Here is a 14,266-nt window from a genome sequence, read left to right on the forward strand (position 1 = left end):
TATAAGATAATTGTGCTCTAGGCGCATTAGTGACTTTTATGTATATAGAGCACTGCAGTTAAGACTCAGATACTGGAAGGTATTAAAAAATGTCTTGATTCTCTGAGAAATCTTGCTCAATATCCCAAAGTATTTATTCAATGCCTAAATATAGTGATCACATTCCTATTTCAATGCAGGGTGGAAATAACATTGGAATCTAAAAACTAGCATAACAGAAATAGCTATGCACAATGTACTCATAGTAATAGGAATTATAGGAAGAAAAGAAACATATTGAGTAATAAAATTTATAAATTTCATGTTTAAGATAAATGTTTCCTTTCAGTTTTTTTGCTTTAAAAAAATTTTTGACTAGCAAGTCACTGTGCTAGGAATATTCTCTGCCCTGAAGGAGCTTACATTCCACTGGAGTGATACAGCAACTAAAGAGCTCAGAAACACTGCGTGGTGCTTTGAAGGAAGCTAACTTTTCTGAGAGGGAGAAGGGAGGTGGGAGTGTATTTTGAGGACAACCTATACAAAAGCACAGAAGTGTGCAATGTCAAATCTGTGGAATAGCAACTCATTCAAGTAGGTGGAATGTAGAATACAGAAATAATGATGTGAAATGAGGCCCCAAACACCAGCTAGAGACAGAATGCAGGGTTTAAATGCCACACTGACGAATCAGTACATTACTACAAGCAACAGTCACTACTACAAGTCACTGACTATATGACTCCCTAGCCCAAGAATCCTCAATCTTTTAATTTCTGAAAATGATTTTAGCTCCTGTCAGGAAGATGGATGCGAGAAAGGAAAGAGTGGAAATGAGTGACTAATGCGATATTAAAAGCCTGACCTAGGGTGGTGGTCATGAGAATGGAGAAAAAAGGGTAGATGTGAGGGATGTTGTGGTCAACAACCAGGATTATACATGGGAGTGAAGGTAGTAACCCGAAAGTTATAAGACTGATTTACTGGCTAGATGGTGGTGTCTTCAAGAGAAAGTCTGGAGAAGAAAGTAATACACTGGGAAATGATTGAAATATTGAAAAAATATATAGATCAAGATATCCAAAAGGCAACTGGAGATAAGATATTGAAGCAAAGAGAATGCATGGAGCTGATAAGATCACCAAAATGAGAGGGTTGAAATAAAGATGATGGTCCAGGATATAGATTTGAGGAACATCCATGTTTAGAGAGAGGGTAGGACATGATGATCATCAAAAAAGGATACTGAAAAAGTAACAGTATGATAGGTAGCATCCTCAAGAATGGGCAAAAAAGGGTGGTCAAAACAAAAAAAAAGTGGTCGACACCAAAGAATATAAACATGAAGGATGAAAACAAAGAAACTATCAAAATTAGCAATAACAACATATTATTACTAATCTTTCAATGAGTACAGTTTTAGTGAAATGAAAGCAGACTCCTAGTAGTTAAGGAGGAAGCAGGAGAAAGAAGTTGAAGCAACACAAGAATAAACCCCAAATATTTCTATGTAACAGTATATTGAATATTGAATATTATGTGTCTATTTTGGAGATGATAATAATAATAGCTAACATTTATATAGCACTTACATGCAAGGCACTGTATTAAGCACTTATTAATTATTATCTCATTTGGTCCTCACAACAACTCTGAGAGGCAGATATTACTGCCCCTGTTTTACAGATGAGGAAACTGAGGCAAACAGAAGTTAAATGACTTGCCCAGGGACACAAAGCTAGAAAATGTCTGAGACTAAATTTGAACTCTGGTCTTCCTGACTCCAGCCTCAGTGCTCTATGTAGTATGGCAACAACTAACAGTAGATGAAGAGGCAGTGAAGTTTAGAAGGAGGAATAAATAGTTCTCCCACCTATCTTCCCAAGTTCTAGGTTTCTTCATTTGTAAATTAAGAGGGTTGAACTAGATCCTCCAAGACTAAATCTATGAACCTATAAAGAAAGGTGAATAAGTACATAACTTTAATCTTTAAAAATACCATATACTTAAGCATCAAGACAAATTTCTAATCAAACATAAAAATAAGCAATAGTGTGAGACATAGAACATTTAAAAGAGTAGAATCAAAGAAATTAAAGAAGCAAAAAATGAAACTGTCCCTTTCTAAGCTTATATGAAATCTTGCTGTATTTAGTTTTGTATTTAAAATGTGTGTGTGCACACGCGCGCGTGCGCGCGCACGCACACACACACACACACACACTTTGCAACCTCCTGATTTTAAATTGTATTACTTCCTATAGATCTTTCCCTTTCCCAAGAGATAAGTGATCAAGAGACATATTAAAAACAGTTCTCAGAAGGATGGAAAACTATTAACAGCTATATGAAACAATATTCCAAAAATAACTAGTATTAAGAGAAATGCAAATCACAACAACTCAGAGGTTTTACCTTGCACCCAGCAAATTGGCAAAGATGTCAATAGATGGGAACAGTCACTATTGGAGGGGTTGTAGAAAGAGTCACACTAATGCATTGTTGGTGAAGCTAGAATTTGGTCCAATCATTCTGGAAAGGACATCTGAAATAATGCAAAAAAAAAAAAAAAGTGCTTATAGTATTTTTTCTTTCATCTGGAAGCTTTGGATTTTGGTTATTATGTTCCTGGGACTTTTCATTTTGGAGTTTCTTTCAAGAAGTGATTGGTGGGTTCTTTCTATTTCCACTCTGTTACTAAGAGATTTGGGCAGCAGTTTTCTTTTAAGATCTCTTCATGTCCAGCCGACTTTTTTTGGGGGGGTGGGGGGGTGGTCATGATGTTTACAGAGTCCAGAGATTCTTAAATTTTCTCTCCTTGATTTGTTTTCCAGGTCAGTTCCTTTTGCTAGGAGGCATCTTACATTTTCTTCTATTTTTTTTTCCAGTCTTTGGACTTTGATTTAATATCTCGTTTCATGGAGTCATTGGCTTCTGATTGGTCCATTATAGTTTTCATAGTTTATTGCTTGAACAAAGTATTGTACTTCATATGCCAAGCTTTTAAACTCCCGTATCAATTTTTTCTTTCATGGCTCTTATTTCTTCTCAATTTTTTCTTCATGTGCTTTCCTTTATAAAAACATTTTTTAAATTTTTATTAAAAAAAAACAAAAACCCCTTTTGCTTCATCTCTTCCAGGAATTCTAGTTTAGTTTGTACTCAATCTGTGTTTTTCTCTAAGGCATTACTTGTAAATATATTGGAGTCATTCTCTTCTCTAATTTGTCTTGAGCATGCCTGCCACCATAATAGCTCTTTATGATGTGATGTGACTTCCTGATTTTGGTCTTAATCTTAGGGGCTGGGTTCTGGAGCACTGTTGCTGCTTTCTCAGGGTACTTGTTATTTAGTCATTTTCAGCTGTATTCAACTCTTCATGATCCCTTTTGGAGTTTTCTTGGCAAAGACAGTACATAGGTATGCCTTTTCCAATTCATTTTTTAGATGAGAAAAATGAGACAAACAGGGTTAAATGACTTGTCCAGGGTCACAGAGCTAGTAAGTATCTGAGGCTGGATTTGAACTCAGGTCTTCTTCACTCAAGGCCTGGCACTCTGTCCACTGCACCACCTAGCTGCCCTTCTTCTTAAGATACTTAGTCTTGTGTTATTACAGGCTTGTAGGAACATCTCCAGCTAGGTACCTACAAGTTTCAGTGCTATCAAAGTGGTCTAACCAATAGCCCCTGTTCTAAGTTCCAGGTGAGTTCTCTACCTGGGTTTCAGTTTCAGCAACAGAAGAACATTGCTAGACTCAGCCCTCAGGTGGAAGGTTCTGCTGGTTCATAAGTTACAGATTTCTAGGCTCCCCTTTGATCTGGGATTCTTGCCCTGATTATTCTTCTGCAAGGTGGGCTAGAAGCTGGAACTGAGACTGAGCTCTGCTCCGGGGTGTCTGAAACACACTTCTGCTTGCTTCTGAACTTCTTCCTTTCAGCCCAAAGGACCTCCCCATCCAGGAACACTGGCCCAGGGCATAAATCCTCTTTTTGAGTCCATCCTATAGCTTGTTCTATTCATATATGTGTCTGTTTTTATGCCAATGTAAACTGGTTTTGATAACTAGAAGGGTTATTCTCCCTTCATTCCTATCCTTTTTTCATTTTTCTTTGATATTCTAGATCTTTTGGTTTTCCAACTGAATTTTGTTGTTATTTTATCGAGTTCTGTAAAGTTCTGTAAAGTATCATAACATCAAACCAGTAGACTAAACTTTGGTAGCAGTAATTTTTATTATATTGACTTGGCCCAATTATCAGCACTGAAGATTCCTCCAGCTATTTAATTTGTTGTATACTGAAAAGGATACTTTGTAACTGAATCTATATAGGTATTTCATGTACTTTGTATTTTACACATTTTGTATTTACTTTGAATGAGATTTCCCTTTACATTACTGCTGCTTTGGTATTATTACTATATAACGATGCTGTTTGGGTTTTGTGGGTTTATTTTGTAGGCTAAAATCTTTGCTAATTCTCTAGGGTATTCTAAGTAAATCATCAAGCCATCCGTAAACAAGGAAGGGAAGAAGAAAAACATTTAGTAAGTACCTGCTATGTGCCAGGCACTGTGACAAGCATTTTATAAAGAGTACCTCATTTGATTCTCACAACAACCCTGTGACATTGGCACTACTAGGACACCTATTTTATAGGTAAGGAGACAGGCAGATAGCAGTTAAGTGATGTGTACAAGTTCATACAGTTAATTTGAACTCAGATTTTTCAAAGTTCGGGTCAATCTATATTTGAACTCAAGTTTTCCTGTCTATAGGCCAAGCACTCTTACCCACTGAACCACCTAGATGTCTCTAGGTTATATGTGCCCTTTGACTTTTTTGTAATGCTTGCAATTTCTCTCTTGTGTCTTATTTCCATTACTAGCATTTCTACAACTATATGAAAAAATGGGGGGAGGGAGAAAAGTGGGCAGCCTTGCTTTACTTTTCGATGCTATGGGAAAGTGCTTTACAACTGTATTTAATATGAAAGCTTCTCATGTTATCTTCATTGCATATGATGCTTACTTTTGATTTGGGGAGTCATTTTTTATGATATATACTTTGTAAGGGTTTGTGGGGTGTTTTTTTTGGTGGTTAAGTGACTTGCCCAGGGTCACACAGCTAGTAAGTGTCAAGTGTCTAAGGCCCCATTTGAACTCATGTCCTCCTGACTCCAGGGCCGGTATTCTATCCACTGTGCAACCTAGCTGCCCCGGTTTTTGTTTGTTTTAAAGCATAAGTGACTTACACTTTGCCAAAGACTAGATCTCCACCTATTGAGATAACTATGTGGTTTTGGATGTTTTTGTTTTTAATATAATTATGTTGATTATTTTCTTAATGTTAAACCATCTTTGCCCTTTAAGGAACAGAGAAGCATCTGCTTAATGAATGTGAGGCACAGGCTCCTAAATAATCAAATAGAGACAGAAAAAAACCTGTAGCTGTGAGGGTCATGCAATATGGCTATTTTTAGGCAATGTGGATACATGTTTTGATGTTCATTCTTATTATTAAATACTAAAACTGATTTCAAAGGAGTCATTACCAAAACTACCTGTACTGATTTTCTTTAAAAAAAAAAAAAATCAATGGATCTTTGGATCAATGGATGTCCTAGAAAAAGTGCTCAAAAAATATGCACAAAACAGTATAGCGTTGTAAAGTATACAACTAAAAGCTATGAAGGCAAGGCCTTTTTAATTAAAAAAAATCCCAATGGGAAAACTGAAAAGCACTCTAATCAATAATATATTTAAAAATCAACCTCTGAAGCCTTATCCCTCAATAAATTCCAACTATATAAAAGGTGTTAATATAAGAATTCATAGTCCCAAATTAGAGGAGATTAAAAGCTTCTTTCTTTCATGATATGTCTAGGTGGGGAAATTCATAACCAGAAAAAGGACAGAATAGATAATTAAAAAAAAACCAGGCAATCTCAATTTTAGAAAAATTTTTAAAAATCAGATTAGGATAAATTTGGGGGACAAAAAATCTTGTAATTCCTTGTCATCAAATTGCTTTGATAAAAAGTCTGACATACAACATCTATATGCAGCTGACACAAATATATATCAAAATCCATTCTCAGAACTAGATGTATGTACTTTTGTGATTCCTTTGAACATGTCGATGCTTTGATACTGCCTAGTTCTTTCTCCAATTGCACCACAATAGCTATCCATACAAACACTATCAAAATTACCTTTATATGCCCCTCTCATGCACTTATCACAATCTAATTTGTATTCACAGAATAACAGAACCTTAGAATCAGGAAGCACCTTATCTGTAATTTTATCTATCCTCTTCCTGCACCATAGTACATAGAGCACTGAAGATGGTGACAGGGAGACCTGAGTTCAAATCCACCCTCAGAAACTTACTGGCTGTGTGACCCTAGGCAAGTCACTTAACTTCTATGTGCCTCAGTTTCCTAAACTCTAAAATGGGAGAAAAGCACTTTGTACAGTGTCTGATATGGAGTGGGCACTATTTAAATGCTTATTCCCATCCCATCAGAGAAATGAACATTAAAAAGCAATTCGGGCCTCATTTCATAGCCATTAAGCTAGTGAAGATACTTTAAAAACTGAGAAAAATCATTTTAAGGGGTAAAATGAGAATGCTAAAATCATGGCTGGCAAAGGAGCAGAATTGGTTGAGCTGTTCTAGAATAAAATCTGAATTTATACAAGCAAAGTTAAAATTGTTCACACCCTCTAACCCAGACATGTCACTCTTGGGACTATATAACAAGGAGGTTATTAAAAAAAACTATACATATAAAAATGTTCAAAGTGGAAAACAGAATGTGTGCCTGGCAACAGGTAAATGGTCAGACTACAGTGTACTAATGCAAGGAAATATTACTGTCTGATAAGGAATAACATAAATTCAAAGACATAGGAAAACTTGATGGACAGTTTACGACTACAAACATGACCAAGACCACCACAACAATCACGACGACGACCAAGAGCACCAAGAGCACCACAACTACCACCTAATACTTATATTGCTTACGATGTGCCAGGCACCATGTTAAGCTCTTTACGATGATTATACAATCATTTGATCCTCAGAACAACACTGGGAGGTAGAATGACCCCTATTTTAGAGATGAGGAAATTGAGGCAAAGTAACTTGCTCAGGGTCATACAGCTAATCAGTGACCAAGGCCGTATTTAAATTCAGGTCATGCTCTCTCCAGGTTTAGCACGCTAGCCACTCCATCATCTAGTAGCAGTTCAAAGACACATGCCCTTCTTTCTGTGACTTCTTCCAGGGAATGCAGTTCATAAAGGATTTGATGAGAAGTCTTTTGGGCCACATGGTAGGCCTTTAATAAATACATGCTCAATTCAAGTGTCTGCTTTGTCAAAACACAAGATAATAATGAACTCTTAAAATTAAGCCTTTATACACAGTCTCCCAGAGTTGGAGCATTCTGGAGAACAAAAGTACTGTCTACTCTCTGCTCTCTTTGATCCTCCTCCTGACCCTGGGCTTTCCAAGGCACAGACAATGCAGATTCTACCGCACTGGAAAGGCTTCCCTTATAGAGCACCAGCGATACATGATGTCTGGTACCTGGGGACAAGCCTGGAGAAGCACTGGGAAGATATACAACAGAAGCCTTCAAAGGAAAGCATTTTTGGACCATACTAACCAAAGAACTAGTCATATACAAAGGTGCTTAGATTAAAGAGAATTCAATCGAGTTTAGCTAATCTGTTAGTATTTAAGAAGTCAGGATATTTGAAATTTCTTTCACACTCCTAATGGCTGAGGGCAAAAACCTTAATCTGACTACTCTTTACTCTTTGATTCTATAAGATGGGGGTGATACAAATATTTACAAAGCATTTTACACAAGTTTCTTTACATATATTATCACATTGGAGCATCACAACAACCCTGTGAAAAATCCTCATTTTACAGATAAAGAAAACTGAAGCACAGAAAGTGTAAGTGACTTGGCTCAATTATGGAAAACAGGTCCTGTGATTACATCACAGTATTTGCCATATTTACATTACAGGAATGTCCTAAGTGACACTTAAAATAATCTCCACATAAGATTTTAAAGAAATATAAAATATTATACACCTGAAAGATACTGTTATTTTCCACTGAATTGGAGCAGAAGATGGAAGATATACTCCAAAGCCAAATATACTAGAGCCTTGCACCAAGAAATAGCTTAATGTTACTAAGTGCCATTGAAGAGAATCCTACAACAAACCTAACTTCCATAAAAGACTTCTCTATAATAAAAAGCATTACAACAACACATTTACAATGTATTTTGAATATTGATTTTTGGCACTGTTCTCATCCACTAGGCACAGGTAATAAAGAAATGAAAATATTAAATATAGAATATAAATGACAATTATGCAATTGTTTCTTAAAATAATATAGATTATTTAATATCTCATTAATCAGGAATATAGTTAACTAATGAATAATTTCTTGACATTCCTTTTACAATTAACATGTTTTATCTTATATCCTACTTGTTAATTAGAAAAGGTTCTTAATTGTGTAATATACATCTTTTTTAATTACAAAAAAGGTTCAAGAAAACTATGCAATCCTACCTTTAGCTTGAATTCAAGTTGTGGCATAACAGAGAGCAATAAATGAGGATCTATGGCAAAAAGTTCCTGTATCAGATCAAATACATGTTCTGATAAATCACTTACTGAAGACCTTCCCAACACCAGAACTTGGTTGAAAAACTGTAGGAAAGTCAAGAAAATTAGCCCATCTTAATACAACTTGTAAAGTTGTTTTCTTAAACAATGCAACATAGATATTAGATATGAAAATTAACGAAGGAAAAGTGACATTAAAACATTTAATGCAGTTCTTGCTTTGGCAGCATATATACTAAAACATTTAAAGCATTACTTTTTTTTTGGGGGGGGGGGGCAGGGCAATGAGGGTTAAGTGACTTGCCCAGGGTCACAGCTAGTAACTGTCAAGTGTCAGAGGCTGGATTTGAACTCAGGTCCTCCTGAATTCAGGTCCAGTGTTTTATCCACTGCATCACCTAGCTGTCCCTAAAGCATTACTTCTAATCAACAACTTGCAATTCTACAATGTAACAGAATATTGTAGTCTTGTTTTTAAATTTCCAACATATAATAGAACAGACCATATATTTGACTCACTTGCTACTAGAATTCTTCACAAAATCTATAAACATGAAGTGTTTAGACCCCACCCCCAAAATGTAACGTCTATATAAAATCCAATTACAACAAAATACAACATGGAAAAATACCTCACTATAGTAAGGATATATAATTATGTTGCTTTAATAATTTCCTACAAAAAAAAAAATCCCTCCTTTACAGGTAAGTTTTCAAAAGTAACCTAAGTTTCACAGAGGTTTTATGATTTGCCCATGGCCATATATTAAGTATCAGTGCCAGGATTTGAATTTTTGCACAAATAAGGGGTCTTCTGGACCAAAATTTCAACACTCATTACACAAAGCTGTCTATCATCATTAAAAGAAAGCTTCCATAAAACAAGGTTATTAATGCAGAAGAAATCCTTTGTTGGTCTTATTACAAAAGTAGCTATAACGAATAACTACAAATGTTTCCCCTTGGTCTCTATCTTTGGAATGATGTATCTACACAAGAACATTTTTTTTTTTTTAAGTATTTGTTAGGGGCAGCTAGGTGGCACAGTGGGAAAGCACCAGCCCTGGATTCAGGAGGACCTGAATTCAAATCAGGCCTCAGACACTTAACACTCACTAGCTGTGTGACCCTGGGCAAGTCACTTAAACCCAATTGCCTCACCAAAAAAAAAAAAGTATTTGTTAGCTTTCCCTTTTTTATTTTAAATGCTAAGATCTTTATACTGTTTTTGCTCTCTTATCAATTCTCATCTCTTCCTATCTCAAAACATCCAGACTTGGAACATTAGCCCTTTAAGGCTTCTAAAGCAATAAATCCTGTTTCACCAGCTAGAAAAGGTAAAAGGTAGAAGAACTTTTGTTGTTACTGTTCTTGTTGATTCTTTCTTGCCTCTTTTCCCTCCCTTGTTCTGATTTTTCTCTTACAACATGACTAATATGGAAAATGTTTAACATGATTGTAATGTATAACCTATATATCAAATTGCTTTCTGGCCTTGGGGGGGCGGGTAGAGAAAAATTTGGAACTCAAAAAAATATCTTTACATGTAATTGGGAAGAAAATAAAAAATACAACAAAATTTAAAAGGTAGTGAAGATAATAGTCAAAGTACTTTTCATTTTCTAATTCACTAAAAGGAAGTGGGATATCTTCAAAATAAAGTTAAAAGGAAATGTAAAAATTCTCCATGTTATGAATGAGATTTCTGGCAACATATTTATCTGGACAAAATTCCATATGAAGGAGTAATTGGTAAAATTCTTGGAATTCCTTCCCAAAACTGACTTCTTTTCAATTTTTGCCAGTAGACTTTTTTTTTTTTTTGGCAGGGCAATGAGGGTTAAGTAATTTGCCCAGAGTCACACAGCTAGTAAGTGTCAAGTGTCTGAGGCCAGATTTGAACTCAGGTACTCCTGAATCCAGGGCCGGTGCTTTATCCACTGCGCCACCTAGCTGCCCCCCAATAGACTTTTAATATGAAATAACATTATGGAGACTATCTTCAACTTTCAGTTTAAATGACTGAGACATTGATATATAAACAAGAAATCCAACATAACTGTATTTGTCTTTGAAAAGTTATTATAATTGATGTAGTATAACTTCAATCTCAAGAAACTCATTACATTGAATTTTATTAAAAATACTATGGGGAGCAGCTAGGTGGTGCAGTGGATAAAGCACCAGCTCTGGATTCAGGAGGACCTGAGTTCAAATCTGGCCTCAGACACTTGACACTTACTAGCTGTGTAACCCTGGCAAGTCACTTAACCCTCTTGTCTGGCCAAAAAAACAAACAAAAATACTATGATCTTAAGCTTATGAGAGTGAATGAATTTACAATCTTAAATGTTAAAATTTTATACATATAATGCAAGATAGGAGAATTTTTTCTCTAGAGGGCCCTGCTTTAAATAAAAAAAGTAATCACAATCACATTAGTAAAAATTATTGCTTTATAAAAGGAGGAAATGTGAAGAGCTTTACTGATCAATCTTTATCTTAAGAGCAGAGCATATGAAATGTGATTCAATAGACATAAATAAGACAATTACATAATTACAATTACAATCTCTATTTTAGAAAATTAGAAGGCTTTTGTAAAAATCACAAGGATAAGATTAAAAAGAATTCGACCTCTAGGTAAAAGCCTTTGCATTAACTAATTAAGATAAAATTCTAACATTAGTATCTATAGAAAACTAGAAAAAAAAAGATCTAAAGTTACCTTCCTAGAAAAATATTCAAATGATTTGAACAATTTTTCTAAAATTAAAAACAATAATCTGTTCAAAGTGTTCTGAATAACCAAGAGAGAAATAAAAATTAAAACAACCCTGAGTTATCAATTCCTATCTATTAAACTGGGTAATATGCTAAAAGATAGGAAAACTTATCATTGGAAGACAGGTTCAAATATTTTGAAAAATAATTTTGAATCATACAGAAGAAGTTGCCAAACTGTTCATACCCTATGACTCACAGATTGTACAATTAGGATTATTCTCAAGGAGGTTGGCATAAAAAAGATTCGTGTGTATACAAATTTCATATGTAGTCTTATTATGACAAAAAATTGGATGCAAATTATTTGTCTGCTGACTGGGGGACAACTGAAGAAATCATGGTATATGAATGTAATGGAATACTGTATGACAAGGAAATTGAAATATGAAAATTTCACAAAAAAGTAGAAGATATACAAAGTAATGCTGAATGAAGAAAGGGGAGTAAAAATAATAATACATCCAATGACTACAACAAACGAAGTCAATCTAGAGAGGCAAGAAAAATCTAGTCAAATAAAATGTTTCATGTTAATGTTAATTCCAATGAAGTTAAAGGATTTATTCCTCATTTCTGTTAATAAATGGTATTCTAGATGTTTTTGAAGGAAGTTACTTGGTTAAAAGTTTACTTGGGTATTTGTCAGGTAGTGGCTGTTCTATCAAAGCAAAATGTATGAATAATTTTTGTTCAAAAAGTTCAAGTTGATAAATTATAGATTAAAAGTTGAAACAGATACATACATTTGCAATGGATGCTTCAATGATCTGGACTGTTCTTTTCAGTAAAACTTTTGCAAGATCAAATGCTTGTTTATTTAAGTTCTGAAATAAAGAATTAAAAAGATTCACATTACAAACAATTAATACAATTTGATGGAAAGAACCTTCTGTAGATCTGGAATAAACATTACCATGAGAAAATTCCATTCTTTCCAACCAGCAGAATATTAAGTTCAACATTAGTGGGCACAGAAAAACACTGATAATCAAGTAAATGAATCTTATAAAATAATTAAATTTCTGCAGAAATCTGATAAATAATTTGAAATAAAAATAAATTGTACCTAGTTTGTACATCTACTAAACCTGCATATTAAAATGGCTTTTATCCAAATTGACATTTCATTCATTTTTACTAAACATGGCTTAAAAATTCATTAGCTAGGGGCAGCTAGATGGCGCAGTGGATAGAGCACCGGCCCTGGAGTCAGGAGTACCTGAGTTCAAATCAAGCCTCAGACACTTGACACTTACTAGCTGTGTGACCCTGGGCAAGTCACTTAACCCCAATTGCTTCACTAAAAAAACAACAACAACAAAAATTCATTAGCTAGAGGGGCAGAGCTAAGATGGCTGGAGGAAAGACATTAAATGCACAGAGGTCCTGATACAATTACCCCTAAAACAGCAATAAAAGAACCCCCTAGAGAAGAAAAACACACAAAAATACAGGCTGAGATTATTCTCCAGCTATAGACAGATTCCGGGGCATGCTGGGCTATGAGTAAAGTCCAATCCTGCGACCACGCCGCCAGACCCCATCCACACCGCTGGAGGAATTTACCTCAGAACCTCTGAATCAACTACAGCACCAGTGTTTTCTAGAACTGAGCATGTGGTAGGGTGAGAGGGCTGAACGGCTGGCTGGGAGGAAGTGCAAGGGTATCAGCGAATGGAGGAATTTGGCTGTCCCACCCCAGCGGGGAACCAGGAAGAAATCCTGAGTGGCAGGAGGCCCAGGTCGGGGAGGGACACAGGCTAGTCAAAGCTAAGAACCACACCACAGAGAGTTTTGCTGGTTGGTTGTTTAGTAAGTAGGCTTGAGGTTATCTTTGGACCAGAGAACAGGACAGGAGAGAAAAAAACCTGCCCTCCCTCAAAACAAAACACCTGGGACCCTCTGAAGTTGGGAACACTAGTAGAAAAAGCAGGGGCCCCCAGTGGAGAGCTTAAAGTCAAGTAAAAGATGAGCAAGCAAAGAAAGTTCCGAACTATAGAAAGTTTCTTCAGCGACAAGGAAGATCAAGGGGCACCATCGGATGAGGAAATCAACCATAGGGCCCTACATCCAAAGCTTCCAAGAAAAATGGAAGCTCTCAAAAGGGGGTTTGAAGAGAAAGTAGGAGAGACAGAAGGAAGATGTAGAGAGAGGAAGGAAAGAATGGAAAGAGAAATGAGAGCAATGCAGGAGAGTCATGAGAAAAAAGTCAACAGTTTGAAAAGCCAAATGGAAAAGGAAATAAAAAAACTGTGTGATGAAAATAATTGCCTAAGAATTAGGATTGAACAAATGGAAGCTAGTGACTTTATGAGAAACCAAGGCACAGTAAAGTAAATCCAATTGAATGAAAAAATAGAGGGCAATGTGAAATATCTCCTTGGAAAAACAGCTGACCTGGAAAACAGATCCTGGAGAGATAATTTGAAAATCATTGGACTACCTGAAAACCATGACCAAAACAAGAGCTTAGACACCATCCTCCAAGAGATTGTGAGGGAAAATTGCCCTGATATTCCAGAAGCAGAAGCTAAAATAGAAATCAAAAGAATCCACCGATCACCTCTTGAAAGAGATCCCAAAAGGAAAACCTCCAGGAATATTATAGCCAAATTCCAGAACTCCCAGGTCAAGGAGAAAATATTGCAAGCAGCTAGAAAAAAGGAATTCAAATACTGTGGAGCTCCAATAAGGATAAAGCAAGATCTAGCAGCTTCTACATTAAAGGACCAGAGGGCATGGAATATGATATTCCAGAGGGTAAAGGAACTGGGATTACAGTCAAAAATCATATACCCAGAAAAACTGAGCATAATTTTTCAGAGGAA

General features: G+C 35.7%; 1 protein-coding gene across 3 annotated transcripts in view; it reads right to left on the bottom strand.

Annotated features, from left to right (window-relative positions):
- Nucleotides 1-14,266, bottom strand: part of PDS5A (PDS5 cohesin associated factor A) — a 151,654-nt gene that overhangs the window by 71,200 nt on the left and 66,188 nt on the right. For all 3 annotated transcript variants that reach the window (XM_043970191.1, XM_043970190.1, XM_043970192.1), the window contains exons 7-8: nt 12,182-12,262; nt 8,595-8,735 (exon numbers count right to left, since the gene is read on the bottom strand). In XM_043970191.1, coding sequence (XP_043826126.1) covers nt 8,595-8,735; nt 12,182-12,262 — 222 coding nt within the window. The remainder of the gene's footprint in view (nt 1-8,594; nt 8,736-12,181; nt 12,263-14,266) is intronic.

This window comes from Dromiciops gliroides, chromosome 6, assembly GCF_019393635.1.
Source record: "Dromiciops gliroides isolate mDroGli1 chromosome 6, mDroGli1.pri, whole genome shotgun sequence".
Classification (NCBI taxonomy): Eukaryota; Metazoa; Chordata; class Mammalia; order Microbiotheria; family Microbiotheriidae; genus Dromiciops; species Dromiciops gliroides.